Here is a 26,041-nt window from a genome sequence, read left to right as displayed (position 1 = left end):
TTTTAGTTGTTGTGCCTTTACTTATTTATTATCAGCTTAGTGATGCTAATATTCGTCACACTGCCCTCCACCTAAGTCTGATCTTCCCGATGAGACAAATCTCTCGATTCAACCGCTGCTAGCCTCTCCAAATGAACCACCCTTCTATTTTGTGGTTTCCCAATTGTTTGTATGCGGTAGATGGCATCACTGATCCTCTTCACAACTTTGTGCGGGCCTTTCCAACTGCACCAAAATTTGGATGGAACACCTTTCCATCGGTGAGGGTTGTATAACAGTGCCAAATCTCCCTCCAAGAAACCTTACGAGTTGTTCTTCTTGCCGTACCTGTGCTTCGTCTTACTACTCATTACCCTGGATCATTCCCTCGCACTCTGTTGTTTTGCCAATGAACTACTTCGTAGGGCTTGATCTTGACAGATTGGCTTTGCATAATCAGTATCGTTTTGACGTTTCACAACAGTAGTGCGCCCTGGGTTGAAACAACCCTTTCATTCTTTCTGGGAATTTTGTATTGCTTGCTGAAACAGCTGGGCAATTTAGTTGCAACTCCTGTATACGACCTCTCAAAGCATCCACCTCGGCCTCGATTTTTTCCTCAAACTGTGTTATTTTTTCGCCCCTATGCGCTTCAAGTTTTGACGATATACGCGCCTCTTGCGCTTCCAGAACTTATTCAGCAATTCCTCTTCTGACACCAATTGTAACGAATTTAGAGAAATTCCGCTTATTTCAAACCTTCTGCTAACGTTCGAGTCGCTAAACTGTTGGATAAATCACTCGAATATTCTGTATTGCAAAATGGGTTTTATTAGATTGGGATTAGTACAATTATACTTCACAATTAAACTACAGTTTGTAACTGATAGCGTGTTTAAATCAAACTGACTACTCAGCTTGTGCTGCTTTTATACTCTCCGTTGCTTCATCCGCATATTTCTACTACAGTCTAGACGTTTCGCCTTCTAGAACTGCTGTAGAAGGAGATTCTTGGCAACTGAGAACAAGAAACGCGTATGTCAGAAATGCCGCACAGATTACATCCAAGATGGAAACTCAACTGGAAGAACAGAAACCATATATGATATCTCAGTTGGCTGAGCAGTTGCAAACAACGGGAGGCCCGCATATCCTCGCTGCTGGAGGCACAGGAGATAAGGGTAGCATCGAAGCTGGAGGCCCAGGATACAAAAATTTTACAGTTTGAGGAAAAAATCGAGGACGAGGTGGATGCTTTGAGAGGACGTATCGAGCAGTTGCAACTAAATCGCCCAGCAGTTTCAGCGAGTAATCCAAAGGTAAAAACACCATCCTTTGACGGTTCTGTTCCTTTCCAGGTCTTTAAGCTACAGTTTGAGAAGACCGTAGCAGTGAGCAACTGGAATGCGGAAGATAAAGATGCTGCACTGTTCGCGGCATTGAAAGGGCCTGCAGCGGAAATCTTACAGACTATTCCAGAGTACAGTTATGAAGCATTGATGGCCGCTGTCGAGCGACGTTACGGAAGAGAACACAGGAAACAGATATATCAAATAGAAATTCAAAACCGTTACCAAAAAGCTAATAGGACTTTGCAAGAGTTTGTTTCGGATGTTGAAAGGTTGGCTCATTTGGAAAATGCGGAGGCACCCGTGGAGTACACCGAGAGGGTAAAAATCCAGAGTTTTATAAATGGCACACGGGACGTAGAAACGAAGCGAGCGACATATGCAAACCCAAAACCCACATTCCCAGAAACGGTATCCCATGCACTGACTCAGAAAACAGCCTCACTTTTGAGTAAGCCCGCATACAAAGCTCATCGCGTGGAAGTGGAAAGGCCGAACTGGGTAGACACAATTTTGGAAGTATTAAAAGGAACCCAGCAGAAAAACGATGGTGCCGTCAAATGTTTTAAATGTGGAAAGCCAGGGAACATTGCACGTTATTGCAGTACCAATCCTAACAGTTCCAGCAATGTGGGTGGCCGTAAACGCAGAGCTGAAGGAGATGAGCAAATCTCCAAATGCATTCAATCGTTAAACTAAAGCGAGTCCGCCGCAAGGGGCGACAGCTGGCTCCCTCAATTGAATTCCCCATAATCTCTATCTCGCAAATTGGAAGAAGGTCAACCAATCTTATTGTCGGAGGACATGTCGATGGAAAGGAACGTTTACTGACTGTAGGTACGGGTGCATCCCATTCCATCATGCGATCAGATTTAGTCAACAAGAAGATAAGACCATTGCTTGGAGCAAGATTACGTACAGCCACGGGAGAGGACACCCAGGTAATTGGAGAAGTAGCATGTGAAGTAGCAATTGGGAACGTAACGGTACTACACAATTTTATAGTGGCAGAGATTGTTGATGAAATCATAATTGGAGTGGACTTCTTAATCGACCAAGGCATCAAGATCGATATGCAAAGCAAGACGATGCGATATAAGAACATGGATATGCCACTTAATTTCGGCTACGAGAGAGGGAACAGCAGTAAACGAGTGCTGGTGGAAGAGAGTGAGCAAATACCACCAAAATCCGAAGCAGTCATCTGGGCAAAGGTTGATGGAGATTGTGGGACAAACAAATTGTGGGTTGTCGAAGCAGCAAACAAATCAGCACCGAACATACTTGTAGGAAAAACCCTGGCTATGGCAAAACAAGATGGACGTTTTCCGGTAAGAGTACTCAATGAGTTCAAGTCACCACTCAATCTGACCAAAGGAGCTATATTGGGAAGATGCCAAGAGGCTGAAGTAGTTATTAATTGTGAAGAGCTCCAGGAACACGTTTCAACTAGCAAGACTGATCTTTCAAATGACATCACGGCATGGACGGAGGGGCTAGAGGAAGATTATCAGAGTAATGCAAAGAAACTGCTCCTAAAGTTCGCAAACATATTTGACCAAGATGGTTTCAAACCAGGCCGCACCAATGTTGTGAAACATCAAATTGACCCTGGAGACGCGAGGCCGATACGTCAAGCTCCTCGTAGTGTTCCACTGACGAAGCGGGAAGTTGTGAGTCAAATCATACAAGGAATGAGCGACAGCGGCGTCATCGAACCATCAGCTAGTTCATGGAGCTCACCGGTGGTACTTGTGAAGAAGATTGATGGGAAAATGAGGTTTTGCGTGGACTATCGCAAGTTGAACGACGTCACGAAAAAGGATAGCTACCCATTGCCGAGAATTGACGGCACTCTGCACTCGCTCTCTGGTACGAAATGGTTTTGCACACTTGACTTGAAAAGTGGCTACTGGCGAGTGGAGGTGAAGGAGGAAGACAAAGAAAAAACAGCCTTCAGCGTCGGTGATGGTCTTTGACAATTTACAGTAATGCCTTTTGGACTTTGTAATGCCCCAGCTACTTTTGAGAGACTCATGGATCAGGTTTGAAGGACTACATTGGAAAACATGCTTGGTATACCTGGACGACATCATCGTATTGTGCAAGACCTTTGATGAGCATCTTAAAAACTTGGAGGAAGTTTTCCAGAGAATTTCTGGCGCTGGTCTGAAATTAAGTCCCAAAAATTGTGCGCTGTTTAATAAGGAAGTAAATTATTTGGGTCACAAGGTAACGACATAGGGCATCTGCACTGCGAACGAAAAGATAGATGCTGTAAAGGATTGTCCAAGACCACAGCACCTGCATGAATTGAGAAGTTTCCTTGGACTGTGCACATATTACCGCCGATTTGTACCAAAATTTTCCAGCGTAGTCCATTGCCTACATGAGCTTACAAGGAAAAATAAAGCTTTTGAATGGAAGAAGGAGCAAGGGGTGGCTTTCCAAACATTGATGGAGCGGTTGTGCACTGCCCCAATATTGGCATATCCGGTTCCAGGAGCAACATATATTCTAGATACAGATGCTATAGGAGGCGTTTTATCACAACTGGTCAATGGACGGGAGAAGGTAGTTGCATATTACAGCCGTTCAATTGGAAAACCAGAGAGGAACTATTGCGTTACACGGAGAGAGCTGTTGACACTGGTAGAGTCCATTAAACATTTTCACAAGTACCTCTACGGCCAACGATTCCGCGTCAGGACAGACGCAGCGTTAAAATGGCTCTTGCAGTTCCGTAATCTAGAAGGACAATTGGCACGGTGAATCGAGCGACTACAAAGCTACGACTTTACCATTGAGCATCGAAAAGGTAGTACCCATGGAAATGCTGATGCAATGTCACGAAGGCCATGTAGTTTGGAATGCAAGCACTGTTCAAAGGCCGAGGCTAAAGAAGACATTGAAGATGTCCGGCTAATGACTATAACATATACAGATGAATGGGACAAGGAACAGCTAAGCTAGAAGATACAGATCTGTCACATGTTATGCAAGGGCTCGACCGAAACGAAAGACCAAATAGAGAGGAGATGTCAGCAGAGATTCCCATTGCGAAGTCACATTGGGCACAGTGGAACAGTTTAGAATTGATATCCGGTTGCTTGCATCGAGTATGGGAGAGTGGGGATGGTCAAAGTAAGAGGAAACTGATAGTTGTTCCAAGGAAAAGGATTCCCGACGTTCTCAGTGAACTACATAACGGTCCAAGTAGAGGCCATCCTGGAATCACGAAGACGCTCGAGAAAATTAAGCAGAGATTCTATTGGGTTGGTTGCCGTCAGTCGGTCACTGAGTGGATTGCGAATTGCGAGGTTTGCAGCAGAGCGAAAGGTCCCAAAACCCGAAGTCATAGCCAGATGAAGCAATATAACTCAGGTGCACCATTTGAAAGGATCGCCATAGATGTCGAAGGTCCATTTCCTATTAGCAACCGCGGAAACAAATATGTACTGGTGGTTATGGATTATTCCAGTAAATGGCCAGAGGTATACCCAATTCCAAACCAAGAAGCGGAAACAGTAGCAGAAGTGGTTACAAACGATTGGGTTGCAAGGTATGGTGTACCAATGGAGTTACATTCTGACCAAGGCAGGAATTTTGAATCAGCTGTGTTCCAAGGAATGTGTAAGAAGTTGGGCATTCGAAAAACACGGACAACTGCATTGCATCCTCAGTCCGATGGCATGGTGGAACGTTTCAATAGAACCTTGGAGGAGTATTTAAGGAAAGTAGTAGACAAGTACCATAAGGAGTGGGATACATACATATCATTATTCTTGATGGCTTAGCGCTCGGCAGTGCATGAGACAACGGGCCAAACTCCCGCAAAGGTAATTTTTGGCAATGAACTTCGACTGCCAGCTGATTTGAAGTTTGGGGTAGATGCCGATGAGGAGAGAAATGCCAAGAAATCCACTGGTGTCTTGGAAGAAGAGATGAGAGAGATACACGATCTTGTAAGGCAACGATTAAAGATTATGAGTGACAAGATGAAAGCCAGATACGATAAAGCAATTAATTCGGAAGGTTTTCAGGAAGGAGATTTGGTGCTGTTATATAACCCACAACGAAAAAAAAGGTTTGTTCCCGAAATTGCAGTGTAATTGGGAAGGCCCATATAAAGTTATAAAACGGATCAATGATGTAGTGTACCACATACAAACCATTGGCAAACCACGAACCAAAATGGAAGTGGTTCATTTGGAAAGGATGGCAGCGTTTAGATCGAGAGATTTGTCTGATCGGGACGATCAGACTTAGGTGGAGGGCAGTGTGACGAATATTAGTGACACTAAGTGATACTCACATCGCTAGTCTGATGCTAAGTAAATGAAGCCACAACAACAATAAACCAGGCAGTCACTTGTATCTACATAAGCGAATCAATGATTTTGTCTACACATATGTACGTACACGCAGCGGAGAGAAAACGCACAAACACATGCATATATCTTATCTGAGATGCGCTCAAAAGTAGGCAATAATTTGTGCAAGTAACACCCACATATACACGCGCATATGAGAAGCTATAAACGTAGTTATAGTTGGTAATTTTATAGCTGTTAACTAGCTAGTAAATTCTAGAATACGAGGAAACCAAACACTATAAAAGCAGCAACAGTTGAGGCACGAAAGTAAGTTTGATTTAAGCACGCTATCTGTCGTGCAATAGAAGTGTTATTTTGAAAGTAGTAGTTTTTTCCGCGTTGGCGGTTAACCCGACTACAGATGCCCAGGCATGTACATCCCGAAGTGTCACTACCACATGCAAAACATTTCATAAGGTGGAAGGAGGACTTACATTTACTGTCCTTTGCTGCTTCAGCCGTATTCCTAACATAATAGTCTACCGACATTCCATAAGCACAACGTGAGGTGGAATGGAGACGGACAAAAGGATTGGTTTTGGACACCACTAAAACTCTTACTTTGGTTATTGGACGATTCACGTATATTTGGATCATAGGAAAATACATACCGACACAGACACACCCATCTATATACATACATTTAGATAAGGGCCACTTGTCTCACAGAGCTGACATTTGTTTCAATTGAATCGCTATTAAATTATTAGAAAATTTGCTTAGACTATGGAAATTTGGTTTTGCTATTAAGACCCTAGTACCTAATTTTTTCCTATCTCTTCCCCCAATACTAGTATTTTCCCAATCTTGTACTAATAATGGAGGAATTTATTGGTTTGAGAGCAAAAATGTATTCTATTCACATCGATCAAGAAGAAAAAGAGATTAAAAAATTAAGGGTGTTAAACAATGTGTTACTCTCAAACTTTCTGCAAATGATTTTAAAAGAAGTTTATTCGAAAAGAAATTGTACTTTGACTCAATGTATATTTTTAGATCAAAATCTCATGAATTGTATACACAAGAAATAAATAAAGTAACGTTAAGTTTTTAGATGATAAGAGATTTGTAAAAAATAATGGAATTAATACCTACTCTTGGGAAATGTTTGTACAAGAGAAAAAATCAAAATATGCTGATAAGAAACCTTAACTGTTCAACATTGCATATGTATATATATATGCATGTGAGAATTTCACAAAACCGCAAATAAATATGAAGACTAAACATCTTGTTTATCTTCTTATTAGTTTGTGTACCTGCATTTAGACGCATACGTTCTAGCTGATCTATAAGAAAAAGCTTCGAGTTGATTGTTTTGTATTCTGACTGCAAGAAAAAAAGAGCTTAGAAGTTCATCAGTGCAGCAGAATATCGAGCTCAGATTTTAAATGGGGGGCTCCAAATTTTTAAAGGGTCCATATTTCTAAAGTATATAAGTGTGGGCGAAATATAAAAATTCTATTTTATACCCAACTATGCTTCACCTGTCTGTGCTTAACGTATAAAAAGCCTACCATTACAAAGATATTTCTTTATTAATTTTCATAATGTTTGCGACAGTAGATGTTCAAGGCTTTAAAGCATACGATAGTAGATTTATTGCAAAGGAAATAGCTGTGGTCCTCAACAATAAAGAGTTGCATTGTTTCCACATAAAAGCTCCATTTGAATTTTCGGATCTGAGTAAGGATAATCAACGACAAGCTAATTGGTTAATATTACACCACCATAATTTATTATGGTCATATGGAAGCGATAGTTTTAAATCTAAAAAATTATTGGGTGTCAACATTGAAGAACATAAAAGTTTATATTAAAGGGCAAGAAAAAAGTGTATGGATAGCCGGGTTCCTCCAAAAGCCGGTGTTTAACATTGAAGAGGAGAGTACAGGACAGGCATGCTTAACCAACGAAACGATATCATTTCGTTACGATAATCAACGTTAATAAACGAAACGAAGTCATTTCGTTTCGTTTATTAACGTTAAGATCGTCAAATTAACGAAATGATTTCGTTTCGTTTTCTGCCATATCAAAACGAAATCAAATCGTTTATGTTGATTATTAATTTCAAACTATGCTGGCAAAGCTGATTGATGGCGGAGTCATTAAAGGTGAAAGCATTATCCAAGCTGATTGCAACTTTTGTCATGAATTTTGACAGTACGAACATTTCTCAGAGTATTTTTGACATTACCACCAACGAATTACACAAACAAATTACATAGAGTTTGTGTGTGTATGTGCGCTCGTTGTTGCAACCTTACGGCTTCACCATGGCTATAGCATTGCCAGCACAATTCAAACATAAAGTATCACGTTTTCGTTAACGTTTTTAACGTTAACGAAAGCTTTTCGTTTCGGTTAAAAACGAGATACAATTTATCTTGATAATTTCTTTATCGATAATATTTCGAAGTGTTTCAACGGAAACGGTGGAAATTTTTTGATAAACGATTAGCTTAACGTTAAGGTGCATCCCTGGTACAGGATATGATGGAATGAATCTCTTTAGATTATGTAGTTTACACCCAGATGTTGTGCGTTGTCAATATCATTTCCATACTGATTGTAATGTGAAAATCAACCAACGACAAATTCGTTGTGCTTTAAAATCAGCATATATTTTGTTCAAATACATATCGGCTAGTAATTTAAATTTATAATGAAATAAAATAGAATTAGAAATCTTAACTTTAGTGTTTTTTTATTTTAAAAGGGTGAGAATAAGAAGAAGAAGAAGAAAAGTAAGTATATAAATACATTGTTTTCCAGTATCAACCTCATTTTAAATTGACGTAAACAAAGGGATATATCACAATGAAGTTTAAATTTTATCAGCCCAATTCTAAACGAAAATTCCGTGCGAGGTTTTTCCCTTCTCCCATTCCTCGTATTCTAAATAAAAATTCCTTGTGAGTTTTTTCACTTCTCCCTTTCCTCCTATTCTGAACAATGTTCGAAAAAGCGGAAACCGGTTATGGGAGAAAAGTAGGTATTATGAATGTGAGGGAGAGGGAGATTTCTCTGCCATTTCATAGGAGTTTTTTAACTAGTTAAATTAAAGGGAATGCATCAAAATAGTTAGTGCTAGATAGTGCTAAGATATGTATTTACATTCTACCACAATATTCTCACTGTTAATACAAAACAACCTTAATATTCTTTATTTTAAGTCGAAAAGTATATCATAAGCAACGGAAGAGCTCTTCGCATATTTGATGCAGCCATCCAGAAATTGCGCAAGGATTTTTAAGAAGGCTTAAATAGATTTTGGCATATGGCGAAAGGCGAACTCAACTCGACTTGGCCGCCAGAAAATTGCTTTGCATAATGAATGCAGGCAACTCCAGCGGATTTGTGTTATCCCGCCGGTCTTCTTCTTATGCTCCTCTGTTGATGTTGCTGTGGCACCAATTTATTACTCATTTCAGTGAGTACCACATGAAATGCAATAATGTGCATTGATTATACCTTATTTCTTAATTTCAAACAAATTGGCAACAATAATTAAACTTTACAATTTTTTAAACAAAATAAGAAATGCGCAACGAAATTTCAATTGACAAAACAGCTGACTTCGAAAATTCGAAATTCCTATTCCCCAATTATTCTTCTCCCTAGGAGAAAAGAATTGAAGGAATTTTTCCGCGGGAATAAAATATCCGCGAGAATATATAGAATTGGTCTGCATATCTCATTATTATTATTATTATTTGTTTTCAAAACTACCTACGGAGCACCATTTTGGGAAAACCTAGATAGTAATGCGCTTGCGATAAACCAAAACTCGAAAAGTATTCAATTTAATTTAACATTACCCAATAGTAATGATATTTTATCAATCAATATTTCATTATTATTACTAAAACAAAGTGAGCCTCTTTTAACTAATGACGAAGAGAAATTGAAGTGCTGTCAACGATGCCATTATTTTCACCATCCACAACAATCGCACCATCGTCTAAAGATGATTTTTCAACGGAAGGGAAGCCTATGAGAACTTTTACTATAGATGAAGCTATAGAGGCATTTCGTAGAGAGCTTATTGAAAAGGAATCTGATATTGGAGGAATCATTGAGGCAAAGCAAGCATTTTATCGACATTTTAAATTGGAATATGATAATTTTGATCTACCAATTCGTTGTACTTATGATAGTAGATACGTGGAAAAAATTTGAGTATCAAGTGCTTTGAATATTGTGAAATTGAAACTGAACGAATTCTTAGTAATGGTGATATTGAAAATATTATAGCTCAGGATACTTCATTTAAAAGACCACATATAGAAATAATTGATGTGAAAAACTATAGACAAACATATAATATGATCATTTTATAATGTGACTCACACGTCTGATCATCACACATCTGATCTGATCAGATCAGTATCAGTCCCTCGATTTCTTACTGTGTTTACAAAGTTCAAACGCACACACACACACACATGCACATATTTGCGGTTTTGAACGGATGCGCCTAAATGTAGGCAACGAAATTGTTTTGTTGTTTTGCGGTGTCATACGTATGCACCTAAATGATATAGATCGGTCAGAACACAAACCGAAAGAACGGATGCGCCTAAGTGTAGGCAACGAAATTGCTGTGAGAATGTAAATACATATCTTAGCACTAAGTATCTAGCAATAACTATTTTGATGCATTCTCTTTAATTTAACTAGTGAAAAAACTCCTATGAAATGGCAGAGAAATCTCCCTCTCCCTCACATTCATAATACCTACTTTTCTCCCATAACCGGTTTCCGCTTTTTCGAACATTGTTCAGAATAGGAGGAAAGGGAGAAGTGAAAAAACTCACAAGAAATTTTTATTTAGAAAACGAGGAATGGGAGAAGGGAAAAAACTCGCACGGAATTTTCGTTTAGAATTGGGCTGATAAAATTTAAACTTCATTGTGATATATCACTTTTTTACGTCAATTTAAAATTAGGTTGATATTGGAAAACAATATATTTATATACTTACTTTTCTTCTTCTTATTCTCACCCTTTTAAAATAAAAAACACTAAAGTTAAGATTTCTAATTCTATTTTATTTCATTATAAATTTATATTACTAGCCGATATGTATTTGAACAAAATATATGCTGATTTTAAAGCACAACGAATTTGTCGTTGGTTGATTTTCACATTACAATCAGTATGGAAATGATATTGACAACGCACATCTGGGTGTAAACTATATAATCTAAAGAGATTCATTCCATCACATCCTGTACTCTCCTCTTCAATGTTAAACACCGGCCTTTGGAGGACCTCTGCTATCCATACACTTTTTTCTTGCCCTTTAACATAAACTTTTATGTTCTTCAATGTTGACACCAAATAGTTTTTTACAGATTTAAAACTATCGCTTCCATATGACCATAATAAATTATGGTGGTGTAATATTAACCAATTAGCTTGTCGTTGATTATCCTTACTCAGATCCGAAAATTCAAATGGAGCTTTTATGTGGAAACAATGGAACTTTTTATTGTTGAGGACCACAGCTATTTCCTTTACAATAAATCTATTATCGTATGCTTTAAAGCCTTGAACATCTACTGTCGCAAACATTATGAAAATTAATAAAGAAATATCTTTGTAATGGTAGGCTTTTTATACGTTAAGCACAGACAGGTGAAGCATAGTTGGGTATAAAATAGAATTTTTATATTTCGCCCACACTTATATACTTTAGAAATATGTACCCTTTAAAAATTTGGAGCCCCCATTTAAAATCTGAGCTCGATATTCTGCTGCACTGATGAACTTCTAAGCTCTTTTTTTCTTGCAGTCAGAATACAAAACAAACAATTCGAAGCTTTTTCTTATAGATCAGCTAGAACGTATGCGTCTAAATGCAGGTACACAAACTTACAAACTAATAGGAAGATAAACAAAATGTTTAGTCTTCATATTTATTTGCGGTTTTGTGAAATTCTCACATGCATATATATATACATATGCAAGTTTGAACAGTTAAGGTTTCTTATCAGCATATTTTGATTTTTTCTCTTGTACAAACATTTCCCAAGAGTAGGTATTAATTCCATTATTTTTTACAAATCTCTTATTATCTAAAAACTTAACGTTACTTTATTTATTTCTTGTGTATACAATTCATGAGATTTTGATCTAAAAATATACATTGAGTCAAAGTACAATTTCTTTTCGAATAAACATCTTTTAAAATCATTTGCAGAAAGTTTGAGAGTAACACATTGTTTAACACCCTTAATTTTTTAATCTCTTTTTCTTCTTGACCGATGTGAATAGAATACATTTTTGCTCTCAAATCAATAAATTCCTTCATTATTAATACAAGATAGGGAAAATACTCGTATTGGGGGAAGAGATAGGAAAAAATTAGGTACTAGGGTCTTAATAGGAAAACCAAATTTCCATTGTCTAAGCAAAATTTCTAATAATTTAATAACGATTCAATTGAAACAAATGTCAACTCTGTGAGACAAGTAGCCCTTATCTTTTTTTTTTTTTTTGCGGGGAGGCTGAAAAATGCCTAATGCACCATAATTGCTGCCGTCGCAGCAACCGTGTGTCCGTAGACTAAAAAACAGCCCCGTTCTGGAACCGTCGCCCACCCCGGCACCACTTTCGCATTACTTCAGGGTGGCGTTCCATATTTCTCATTTTTTAAGAGCCTACTGTTGTCCCTGCGTCCAGGTTCCCGCTATTTGCTCTGAGTGTCCATTTAATCGCCACTGCTTCGCATGCGCATTTCTCTGCGCTCCCTCTCAGCATCCCTCAGGCGTGTCATTACTATAAATGCCATTTTGCTCACTGCAGTCCAGCATTCTTTCCTGTTGCACATATGTGAAACTAAATTTCTCGTGGTAGGTTCCTCCCCAAAGACTCCATGCAAGGTGAGTCTTTCTTCGTGGAAACGGGGGCAGTATAACATGACGTGTTCTGCGTTCTCTAACTCTGTGGTGCACATTGGGCAATGAGGATCTTCTTCTATCCTAAGCTTCCATAAATACTCTTTGAAACCGCCATGTCCACTCATAATCTGCGTGAGATGGTAGTTCAGTTCGCCGTGCTTCCGCTCATTCCATTGAGCTACGTTCCAAACTAGTGTGAAAGTCCAACGCCCTTTACTCGAGGCCTCCCACCGTTCTTGCCACTTAGCTATTGTTTGTGTCCTTGCTCTTTTCTTGTCTTCTTCAGATGGTCGCTCGATATTAGTGTTATACAGATTGGCCATTTCGCTTGCCAGTAAGTCCACTGGGATTTTCCGGGTTAGAACTAGGATCGCGTCGTCGGACACCGTCCGATAAGCACTTGCTATTCTTAAAGAAGCAAGTCGGTACGCTGCTAATATATATTTTTGATGGGTCTGTTTAGATCCATACCACACTGGTGCTGCGTATAGTATTATTGAGCTGGTTACTGTGGACAATAGCTGACGTATAACTTCGCTCGGACCACCAATGTTAGGCATTATTCGCATAAGTGATCCATTAACTTTGGTAATTTTCTCCCCCACCGCTCTGAAGTGCTCTTTGAAAGTTAACTTAGAGTCAATGTGCACTCCTAAGTATTTTAAGGAATCCTTTGAGGTGATTTGATGATCCCCGACAGTTAAGACTAACTCGTTCGCCGACCGTTTGGAGCTTACTAATACCACTTACGTCTTTTGGCTAGCCAACTCCAGTCCTGTATTGGTCAGCCATTCCTTTATTCTTGCTACGGCGTCATTACATAATGCTTGAAGTAGGTCCAGTTTCTTGGCCACTACTACCACTGCAATATCATCAGCATATCCCACAATTTGCGTGTTTTCTGGTAGATCAATCTTTAGCACCCCGTCATACATTACATTCCAAAGCGTTGGACCGAGAACAGATCCCTGTGGGACGCCTCCTGTGATTTTGTACTCTTTTGCTCCTTGATCCGTGTCAAAAAGAAGTACTCTGTCTTTAAGATAGCTACCTATAATTCTGCGTAAGTAAGCTGGAGTGCCGAAGCTTTGCAGCGCTACCATTATCTGCATCCAGTTCGCAGTGTTAAAAGCATTCTTGATGTCCAACATAATCAGTGCACAGAACTTCCTTTTATTTTGGCCTCCAGAGATAGCTTCTCTAGCTATATTGACGACTGTTTGTATTGCATCTACGGTGGATATTGATTTGCGAAATCCATATTGACTATTCGATAAGCCACCTGGTCTTACTAGAGTCAGCTGTAGGCGCTCACTAATTATACGCTCGAAAATCTTCCCTAGGGAATCCAGCATACAAAGTGGCCTATATGAGGATGGTTGGTCCGGCTGTTTACCACGTTTCAGCAACAGGACAAGTCTTTGTCATTTCCACGAGCGAAAGAACACGCCTTCTTGCATACAGGCATTAAAAAGATCTGTAAATAATGTAGCCCTAGTTGTGATCGCGGCTTTAAGGGCTATGTTTGGTACTTCGTCGGGTCCTGGGGATTTGTTATCAGCAACTCTTTTTGCAGCGTCCAGCACCTCTTGCTCTGTAATTTGCGGAATTTCCATACTTTCTAGATCCTCGCTTGGATAAGTCCAGCGATCTTGCGCCGGGAAAAGTGTTTCAACAATAATATTCATCAGTATCGGGCACGTAGGTTGCTGTGATATCGGTCCTTTAACTTTGGCCATCACAGTTCTGTAGGCTGATCCCCAAGGATCTAGGTCGACATTATCCAGCAGTTCCCTAAAGCATAACTTCTTGCTCTTTTTTATGGCATTTTTAAGTGGCTTTCTTTGTGCGACATAGGTGCTGTGTAGCTCTGCATGTCGTGGTGATGAGCGTGCCCTCTGCGCTATTCTTCGTGCTTTGTGGCATTTTCTACGCTCTTCCGCAATTTCGTCATTCCACGAATATACCGGAGTGCGCTGTGCTTTTCCGCGACTTCTGGGCATGGCAGCATCACATGCCATACATAGCAACTTAGTGATTTGAACCGACTGGTCTTCCGCATGCGATTCTCGTACTATGGCGTCCTTCCAGATAATGTCAAATATTTGTGGGTCGAAAAGGTGCTGTTTCCATTTCCTACTTTGTCGATGTCTTGCTGCTACCGTTCGTGGAGTTTCGAGCAGATCTACGCTAATAGCTTTATGGTCGCTGTGTGTGTAGACGTTGCTTATGGACCATTTTGCTCGTCTTGCTATTTCACTGCTAGCGAAGGTGAGATCTATAATGGATCGTCTGGTACCTGTATCGAAGGTATATATCCCTGGTTCATTTAGGAGTTCTAGCCTCAAAGAAGTAAGGCTTTCGAGGAGAACTCTCCCTCTTTCGTTGGTTCGTCTACTTCCCCACACAGATGACCATGCATTGAAGTCTCCACACACTAAAAGCGGGTGTTTACCTCGTGCTTCAATGGTGATCCCGTATATCATGTCTTCGAACTCGGCGATGGTCATGCTCGGAGGGGCATAGCAACTGAAGACGTATATACCATTGATTTTTGCCCACGTGAATCCTGCTACCGTTGGCGTCATAATTTCCTGTGGGAGAAATTTCCCTGGTGCCCCAATTGAGGCTTTCCCTGCTGCATCTGAGAGCCATCCCTGCTCCTGGCGATTTTTGTATTGTTCAGAGAGTACCACTATGTCATATCCTCCTTCATAGACTGTTTGGGATAATAGCTCTTGGGCTGCCTCGCAATGGTTTAAATTGAGCTGCAATACCCTCATGAGACAGTCATTTTGCTGCCCTCTCGTTGTGGGCATTTAAAACTGCCTGCTGAATGTTGTCCCCCAAATAGCGCGCATTTCGGTGCATTTCCGCAACTTGCAGCCTTATGACCCTCCTGGCCGCATTTCCTGCATAGGCTAGACCTATCTACAGTCTCCTTACATTTCTGAGCTACATGCCCGTAGCCCCAGCACCTATAACAGCGTTTTTCTTGCTTGAGCTCTGTAATTCGGCAGAAAACCCATCCTACCCGGATTCTTTGCGTATTAAGAACCGCCTTGGCATCATCCGCTGTAAGGCTTATAAGTACCGACTTCGTGCCACTGTACCCTGTGCGTATGCTTTTTATGGCAGCCACATCTGGAAGTTTGATGTTGCATTGCTGGTGGAGGGCGTTGCAAATCTCCTCGGGCGTAGTAACCTCATCGAGATCTCTGCACTGTAGCGTGACCATTTGGGACTTTGTTCTAACTTTAGCCGAGTCCTTTAGTACCGCTTCAATTTCTGCGTGGTACGCGCTTGTTTTCCCATCTTGCGATTTTTTCAGCTCTAGTAACAGCTCTCCTTTCGCCGTTCTTCTAATCGTTTTGACATCATCACCCAGGGATTTTAATTCGTCGCATCTTGTCACTTTACGCAATATGTCGGCGTCTTTCCGCTCCGTCTTCTCTTGCGTTTCTTGCCGTCGTTTGTGACCACCCACGTGCCCTGGTAAGACATCTTTTAGTGTAGTAGTGGGTTTTACCACGTTGTTCTCCTTGGTCGAGTACGAATTATTCCTCGGTCGCTTTCCTGGGGGTGATGGACTTCTATCCTTGGCGCATTCGCTTGCACGCAATTTATGTTCTAAATTCTTTACCTCTAGGGCCGACTCGATGTACAGCACTTTTATTACGGAGGCCAAGCGCTTGATTTCCGCGTGTATATTATTACGCCCTATGAAGAACTGCATCAAGTCCTCAATCGCCTTGCCTAGCTTGGTCATTTTTTTTCTCCAGAGGGGTTTTGCTGATTTAACGCAGCTGACGCCTGCTTAATTAGCTCACTTCATAATGGTGTGCCCGTTTGAGCCTTGCTGTCGGAGTTCTTTTTGCAAAGCTTCGGTGTAGCACCCGGCGACACGGGGAGGCCACGTGAAGGTTGACGCAGTCCCTCATGAAGACTGCGTTCAGAGCCAGATCAGTATTAATCGGGAGGATCTCAACCGAACCTGCACCACCAACTTAATTATGACGGACTTTGAACGTACCCCAAGGCCTGCCAAGGTTTTAACGGGACGGAGACGAATGGGACATTAACCGGAAAGTCATTTCGACGGTGTGTCAAGCCGTGTACTGAGATTTCCGAATGCCACATTCGCCAGCCCTTAAAAAACATATCCGAGTAGTTGATTCCAGTATACCTTAATTAAGACCTTACTGGGCTCAGTCTTAATGTGACAATCACCTTAAATTTACAAATAATTTACCTCTTTACCTTCCTGAGTGTGTATCCCACGTCGTATAGTAGCCCTTATCTAGATGTATGTATATGGATGGGTGTGTCTGTGTCGGTATGTGTTTTGCGGTTTGTTGATATATATATATATATATATATATATATATATAATTTATATTCCGTCATATTTACGGCAAAGCTCTGCTAAAGGTAAAAAGCTCTAAGCTTTTTCTTATACACCACTAGGCTTTTTCTTATGCGCCGCCTAGCGCAAGTTAGCCAGAGGTGAGCTCAGCTAGAACACAAACCGGAGGAACGGATGCGACACCTAGCGGTGTATAGATCGGTCAGTGGTGAAATTAGCCAGAGGTGAGAACAGCCAGAGGTGAGAACACAAACCGGAAGAACGGATGTGACACCAAGCGGTGTATAGATCGGTCTGTGGTGAGTTTAGCCAGGACACAAACCAATTTCTTTGCACCATTTTTCCCAAAACAAAATTGGGCTAGAACCGGCATTTCCATACTACTTTCCCCATCTGTCCCTGCATTCCACATCCTATCATTAACTTCTAGCCCACTAACTTTGAAACGGGCCCTGTTCTCTTTCATGAGCTTCTCAGCACGCTTACATTCATGCTTCAGCTCGGCTAGGGTCGTTAATTTTGTGGCAAAACTTAGGTTTGCCAAGAACGGCTTTAGGTTTCCCTTTATTATATTTACTAACTCGGGCTCTGGAATCCTGGCTCTTAAGCGGAGAGTCATATCATGGATATCGGCATAGAATTCATTATGGTCCGAGTCCGCCGATTTGAATTGGGCTAAAAGTTCCGTTTTTAGGCGAGAGTAGTCGAAGCTTGGGCCATCTGCGTTGTCTTTCAAGACCTGCCAGTACCATTTGAGTGGTAAGCCCGTCACCAAACAGTGAAAATCTTCAAGGATCTTCTGGTTCTGCTGGAGCATGCAACGACGTGTCTACGTCTGCCACCCTGTTACTAAGCCGCGGCACATCGGCCCTCATTTTCCGAAATTCGTCCATTGTCGGCTTTGTCTACCACGACAGTGTTCGTTACAGCAAACTCTTTCCTTCCCTGTCCCCTAGGCTCCCAAGAATGCTAGCATAAAAACGGTTAAGGAAATTGGACGGCAGGAAGTCTACTGGTATCTCTATACCTGTGCCTATCTGTGTGAATACAGATCCAACTACCTGAATTTCGAGTGCCCTTGTAATGCTGCGTGTGACGGGTCTGGAACTGTTGCAACTGAGAATCCCTAGTCCTAGCCTTGGTATTTCCTCTTGTTTCGTCTTCTTCTCCATGTACCACGGGGTACGGTGCAGAAGAACGCAGTTAGCAAGATTAAAAAGTTAAAAAAACTATGAAAACTGAAAATTCAAATACAACCTTTTGGTCTTAACGAAAAAATTAGGAAAAAAATTTAAATAGAATCGATTTTGTTTAGGATATTATCTCCGAAAATTCTGAACGCAAAAACAGAACAAAAACAATATAAAAAAAGAACATAAATATATATGTATAACAAAATGGTGAAAGGATTTTCGATGAAATCTTCTCGAACAAAAAAACTTCAAAAATAAACGTATGAACACAAATTAAAATTCAGTGTACAATTAGGAAGTGGTATATTTTTTTTTGTTTACGTGTATGTGTTGAAAAATTTAAATATATTTATATATACGGGTAGGTGTATGTGTGTGTTAATTTTACTTATAACTATGGAAATGCTAAAAGTGCAAAATTTCAAATATCCACTATAAAATTAAATATGTGGTATAGGTTTCAAAATTGGAGGAAATTAAATTTACGACAAAGGTTCTTTCAATAAAAATCAAATTCAACAAAATATAAAAAAACAGAGCTAAGACCACAAAGAACTTTAACTCTTGGTTTTACATCAATCTTAATCTTAACTATCTTTGATTTCGCGTAACCAAAAACTATAGATAAAATGACAATTCTGAAAATTAAACAAAAAAAGATAAATGAAAAAGACAGCAACAACAATTCAGGTGTATCTTTTCTATTTTTGAACATTCGGCTGATTGAATGTTAGTTGCAAAAGGTTGAGAAAAAACGAAATTCTATACAAATTTTGGGCAACTTAAACATTTGATAAATCTCTATATCTTGAAGTTTGTGGTACTTAGTGGTTAGTGTGATTGGTGTTGACCTCGCGAAGGAAACATAATTTAGGTCGGTGTTGCTTTAGTCCGTTAGCATTCTGTCCAATGGCATGCCAGCTAATCCCCCAGTCAATCCCTAGTGCGTCACATCACGGTTAGAGTACTTGCTCCAGCCGTGGCTGCCTATCACCAATCTCAAACAAAAAAAAAACCCAATTTACCCCCAGTAGTCAATAGCTATAAACCTCACATGTGGTTGGCGCTAGAGCACCCGCATGGAAGCTTCAGCTTTTCTACAGAAAACGTCTTACATTGTGCTAGCCTCGACTTCGAATACCACCTTACTACGACGTTGCGATCGAAGAAAGGGAACTTCGAAGTCGGACTAACACTACCCCCTTCTAAATTATTGCTACTCAGGCACAAACCACTTCTATTCGTTTGAAACTGATGCTACCCTCGTAGCCCTAACCTGTCCGAGAGAAGGAAATTAAATTAGTTAGTGTAATTGGTTTTCGCGACCTGTATTATTTTAAATAATGTAAGCTAGCTGGGTCAAGGTCTTAAAAACTGTAAAAAACAAACAAGTTGTTTTTAATTTTTCTTCCGATATATTTGGGCTACTCATTTGGGCTAGTCGTCTTCAGGGAACTACAACTATAAAACAAATTTTATTAATATTGAATTTGTGTAACATTAATTATAACATGTGTACCTACATTATATTTTTACACGTGCGTATAGCGTCACATGGAGTTTTGTACTGTCCTTTCGTTTGTAAGTAAATGTTTGTAGATGTGCGCGCAGTGGTCAATGTCGCTTTTGTAGTTCAGCCGAATGTCCATCGGTGTGTTGATTATATGCAGCATTTCCAATGTAAAACGTTTGGTATAGTTCTCTTGTTGTTGGAGTATGCTTGCTTTCTCAAAATTTGGTGTGCGGCCGCTAGCTTTACAGTGCCATGAGTGCTGTTTTTTGAATGTGCGAAGATTGGCACTGTTTTACGTCAGACTTATGTTGTGCCAGTCTGGTTTTTAATTTGGCCTTAGTTGTCCCTACATGGTTATTGGTTTTACCATTACATGGAATTTTATAGATTACGTTGCTTCGGGTATCGTGGCCTTCGTTTTATTAAATTAATATTTTAATGTACTCAAAAGTTTGTGGGCGATTTTTACCTTCTCTTTGTTGTAGCAATCCGATTTCGTGAAGCGTTCTGATAATTGAGGTACATACGTTACTGATTTAAATAGTACATAAGCCGAAACATTGTGTTGATTGTTTATAAATTTAGATTTTTTTATCAATGTTTTTATGATACTTTCTGGAAAATCATTATCCTTTATTAAAGAGGTTGCTTCTGCTATAATTTCATTGTGTACTTTTGGTCTGATATGTGCAACATTCGTCTTATACAGCTCATTTCTGTATTCATTATCATCGACTTCGTGTGTTTAAAGTGGAAGTTAATGATTCGTCCTGACGATGTTGATTTTTGATACCACCTTAACTTTAGACGGTTCCCTTCTTTAGTTACCATTGAATCAATAAGCTAATTTCGTCTTCTTCTAGCTCTATTGTAAATTTAATATTTCTATGAAACGAATTTAAAGCATTGAGAGTGATTTGTACCTCGTCCTCGTTTATAATGGCAAAAATGTGATCAACGTATTTTGTAATTACCCTTGGTCTACGACTGAGTTTCTCCATTGTAGTATCTAATAACTCTTCCATTATTATGTCCGCGATCCCATTGGCATTCCTTTTAGCTGTGAGTATATCTTTTCGTTGAACCTGAAATACCTATTCTCTTCAATACAAAATTGTAGAATTTCCATAAACAATTGTTTTGACATCGTGGTATGTTTTTGTATTAGGGTCCATCTTTTCCGTATAATTTCAAGTGCCAGCTGTGTTGGAATGTTGGGGAAAAGTGAGAAAGTGAGACTACATCGAAAGATAATAATTTATCATCGCATATAAAGATATTATTAATTCTGTTTTTAAACTGTATTGTGTTTTTTATATTATAGATGGAGTTCGTCGTAATATTGTCTAAAATATTTGTCATTAATTTGCATAGGCCGTATGATGGGGATCCAATTGCTGAACATAATGGTCTTAGTGGCATTTCTTCTTTATGAATTTTCGGAAGCCCATATATTATTGGAAGAAGCGCAGTCGTTGTGCTGAGCTTGTATTTCTCGTCCTTTGTAAAGAACCCCATTTTAAACAGTTTTTCCACCAGATTGTTATTTTTATTCTGTAGTCTTGATGTGGGATCTTGTCTTTGAACTCTGTAGGTCGTCAAGTCATTCAATATACTAGTAGTTTTATTTTCATAGTATCTTTTTCCCTTGCTACAGTTTTGTTTCATTTGTCAGAGGTAAAAATTTGTATGGTGTCATTTTGGCTTAGAAACTTCCGCGTCTGTCCCACTGTATCTATTATTGCACGGTCTATTGCACTATGTTTATTTATTTTCCTATGTTCTTTTATTAGTAGATAATGAAAATTTTGTTCGAGCCTCCTCTTGCATTTCTTTCTCATTGAAAGTCTGTATAAGATCCATCAGCGATATATTGCAAAATTTTAAAACGTTTGTTTTCTACTGGTATAGCAAATTTAGGGCCTTTTGACAGCAGCGCTTTTGTTTCTTGTGCCGTCGAAGGTACAATTCCCACTTTCAATTGCACTTAACTCGTGCCTTACTAAGAGTCGTCTATATGCACTTTTAAATTGAACTGATTGATACAAGAAAGGCGGCTTGTTGAAATATACATATATTTAGGACCCTTTTTTACAAGAATTTAACGACAGCCTTGAGATTTTATCTCCTTCTGTTGTTGTATATCTGTACTGTAATGTTTGACAGGCATATATGGATTTTCCAGAAAGTATCATAAAAACATTGATAAAAAAATCTAAATCTATAAACAATCAACACAAGGCCAGACAAACTGTACTATTTAAATCAGTAACGTATGTACCTCAATTATCAGAAGGCTTCACGAAATCAGATTGCCACAAGAGAGAAGGTAAAAATCGCCCACAAACCTTCGAGTACATTAATATATTGTAATGAATTGATGGTAAATTCCGCTTATTTGCAACCTTCTACTAACGTTCGAATCACTAACTTTTGAATAAGTAACTCCACTATTCAATAATACAAAATGGCCTTTGTTAGAGTATTTCACAATAACACTTCTACTTCTCAACAGATAGCGTGCTTAAATCAAACTGATTGCTGATTGCGCAGCTGGCGCTCTTTTCTGCACGGCACTACGGTTGACTATTTTTGAAAGCCGAAACTACAGTAACCACCTTTTATAGACAATCTCAGCCCTGTGACAGCTACCGTTTTGCCTTGTAGTTTGCGGTTAAACCAGCTTACTAAAAACACTCAAACATCCTTTTAGGCGTCGAACATGTTCCGTTCAACTCTATACACACACACATCCCCACGTAGTACGGTTTTTGGACTGTTGGCACAGTTATCTGCAAAGACAGGGGCGCTTGCGCTAATAGGTGCACAGGGGCGTAGTTATTCGGAATGCTGTTGTTACAATTTTTTTGTTAAACGGGCCCAGATGATGTATCCTGACAAAATTCGTACACGTATTTATGTTCAAACCCCAAATATGGGCTAATCGGATAAAAACCACTTCCGCCGCCATGGGCGAAAAAAATAGGATATATATTTCCGAAACATAACTTTATATCAATGCTATTTTACTGTTAAGTGTATTTATATCAAGAAAATAAATAAATAAAAATGTTTGGAAAGGGACGCAGCAATAGTATCACGAAACTTGGTCTGAATATTCAAAAATAATAAGTAAACCCAAAATACAGTTTATTCGTGAATCTATTAATACGTCAATGGAAAAGAGCGCTCCGAAGCTTCAGAATGAACAATTAAATACTCTTTATATACCTGGGTGTTTATGCGACAGAGGATATTGAATGGGAAAAAAATCGTTTCCGCAGTTCTTAGACCTTATAGCCTTTTTGGTTTTTTTGGCTTCACAATCTAAGTAATCTATGTAAGATTTACAGTGTTTTGATGTAATAAATGATAGTATTGATGGGTATCAATTATATAAACTGATGCACCCTGAGATCGTATGTTTTTTAAAATGTCAAATGCAACAACGTAGCTCTAAGAGCTATAGAATTTGAGTGAAATTTTGCACAGCTTTTCTTTGAACCAGAACACACTGTACTTTTTCATCATCTGAGCGCTTCCGTTGCGTCAACAGTGGACTTTGAACACCTACTAATTCATATTTTGTCAATCAAGGCAACGTAAAGCACCAATAAAATTATTAAAAACTTTACATTTTTGGTTGCGTTGTCAATCCGTTTTTTCCAATTTCTTTAACGCGTACAAATTAATGAATTTATATTTATATTTGGTTTAATTTGAAAAATGTTAAATTTTCAATGGACACAATTTATTATTTTTAAATTTTAATGACAAAAAATTCAAATTTTAGTTTTTTTCGCATTCATTGTGACGCAAACTTTTAACGTGCGTTATTTCATATCGATGCCAGCACCAAAACCACATAACAGTTGAATATGCAAGGGGATAACTCATTATATTCAGACCGGAACAATAAATATTTGAAAAAAGGTTCATTTTAATTTGAATACTAAACGAGAGTAAACCCAACATAAAAAAAAACTAGAAGATTTGATTTAGCTAAATTTAATTTAAATAGAAATGTGAAATAATGGGCATTGCAAACGGAAAATAATTGATGAGTGTATTTGCTTTATACTTACAGCAAATAATAATCCCGTGCGAGGTAGATGTGACAGTTTTCCTTCGAGAATTCGAGAAACAAAAGATGATTTCACATCTGCAGATGCTCCAAGTTCATCCAGCAGCTCATTGGCACATCGTTCTATCACATTGCCGCTATATAACTCAATTTCACCAATTCCTTCTGCATTTGGAAGTACTGAAAAGAGAGAATCAGCGAAGCTTGGCGATCAAGAGGAAATCGGAAATTACTTGACATTTCGTTTCAAGTAAGTGTTTTATTTTAAGAAACTGATATAGATTTAAAACACATAAATCAGATAGAAAAATCCTGCTTGTAACACAGTACATCCATCCACAGAAGTTAACTTAATAAATTGGGGACGTAAGGGCCGTTTTCACCATCTTCGATTAACGCTAAATTACGCTTCATTTGACATAAATCGTTTTGAGATCTGCCAATCAAAGCTAAAAAGTAGTCTCGAAATCAAGTTTCCCAGCAACGGCTAAGCAGGCCTGCGCAACGAAATCAACAAAAAATGTTTAATGTTATGGACATAAAAAAAATCTAAATCAAAAAAATTTAGTTTTCTTTGATTTTTTAAAGTTTGAGCTGTTACCAAGCAAATATTATGTGGAAAAAATACTCAAACTCGAAAAGGAAATTTTTTTTTGAGATTGTTAATTATCTCGCGAAGAGATGCACATGATCGACCAAGCGGGAAAGGCGTGGGTCCAAGCGCGGGGCTGTAAAGTATCGAAGATTATGTGTAGGTCTTACAACCTTAGACTAACAAAGTTGCTTCTATCATTAAAAAGAGAGGACTGTAGACTCATGACGGATATTCTGACTAGACACTGCCTTCTGGCGTCACATGACTTTAAATTAGGCTTGGTCAGTGATATAAGATGTAGGAAGTGCGGGTTGGAGGAGGAAACGATCGAGCACCTTCTGGGCTCGTGCCCTGCACATACCAGGCTAAGACTCCAGCTATTAGGAGTGATACAGCTGTCAGATCTAGAAGCAGCAAGTGGCTTAAGTCCTAGGAAGCTTCTAGTATTTGCCAAGAGGACGGAGTTATTTTATAACATAGGTCCTGGTTTTTGATAGGGTTTTTCAGTTTGGTCGTTAAAACAAACTTCTGGTAACACTACGGACTCAATCAGTCTATGTGAGGTCCTAATGGACCGGCCAGTTCAACCTAACCTAACCTAATTGATATCCGCAAAACAAAAATTTTCTCTTATATCAATAACAAAAACAATTGTATAATGCAGTATGAGCATGTCTCGCTAATCTCGCTTATTAAATACAAAATTTTTTCTTTTGAAAGAAAACCTTAAAATGTCTGAAAGACAAATGAAAATAAATATATTGTTATGTTTTTTCATAAAATTAACATTATTAAGCAGCCTTGCGACTAACGTTATCACACAAAACACCATTGAAAGGCCAATTGTTTCCCATATGAAAAAATTCGATATTTGTAAATATTTAAAATTTAAATATTGAAAAACGTTTTTGAAAAAAATATTTTGCCGTTTTAAAGTTATTTAATATATAAATTGAAAACTAAATGTTTTTTTTCTTAAAAATTATAAATTATGCAGATATTCAGATACTGAACCCGAATATTTAATAAAAACGAAAATGTCTACTTAAAATGCGACCAAAAACAAATCAAAGTCCAATAAGTATTAAACATCAATTCGAGGCACCTAGGTCCGTAAAAAATTTGTTTCCCTCGAAATACTCCACTTGGAAAATTTGTTGTTGTTTCAATTGCATGAAGGGCTACTACTAATTTTTGATTTGTTAAATCGCTGTAAAAAAAATTTTGCATAAGATAACCACTATTTAATTTTTTGGAAAGGTTAAAGCCATGCAAATGTTTTCGCGAATATGCAGAAAATACTACTAAGTATGTAATGCCGCTTTCAGTAGAATCACCACCACCTCGCCTTCATATAGTTCCGACTACCCCACTGTGACAGCGATGAACAGCGCCACTGTACTAGCGATCACCAAGCCATGAGGAGGCATAGACAAAATGCAAGTAATCACTTGCAGGCATTTTACTCGCGCTATCTCCATCTAAAAGCGAGCGCGCAAACTTTCCAAACAGTTCATACCAACTTAGGCTTAAGTAGAAACTGTCTTCACTTCATAATTTATCGAAAGCACGGCCTACGTCGAGGAGTCTATACCGCAAACATTTGAGTAGATGCAATTGCCTCACATTGCAAAGGCTCCAAATTTTGATTATTTTGGTGTGCCAGGACATTGGG

The 26,041-nt window shown here is 38.9% G+C and overlaps 1 protein-coding gene across 6 annotated transcripts in view; it reads left to right on the top strand.

Annotated features, from left to right (window-relative positions):
- Positions 1 to 26,041, top strand: part of chico (insulin receptor substrate 1 chico) — a 1,085,300-nt gene that overhangs the window by 762,869 nt on the left and 296,390 nt on the right. For all 6 annotated transcript variants that reach the window (XM_067766174.1, XM_067766170.1, XM_067766171.1 and 3 more), the window contains one exon: positions 23,775 to 24,021. In XM_067766174.1, the coding sequence (XP_067622275.1) occupies positions 23,775 to 24,021 (247 nt within the window). The remainder of the gene's footprint in view (positions 1 to 23,774; positions 24,022 to 26,041) is intronic.

This window comes from Eurosta solidaginis, chromosome 2 (assembly GCF_040869045.1).
Source record: "Eurosta solidaginis isolate ZX-2024a chromosome 2, ASM4086904v1, whole genome shotgun sequence".
Taxonomy (NCBI): domain Eukaryota; kingdom Metazoa; phylum Arthropoda; class Insecta; order Diptera; family Tephritidae; genus Eurosta; species Eurosta solidaginis.
Note: the sequence above shows the minus strand (reverse complement) of the source record. Positions and strands in the feature narration are given on the sequence as shown.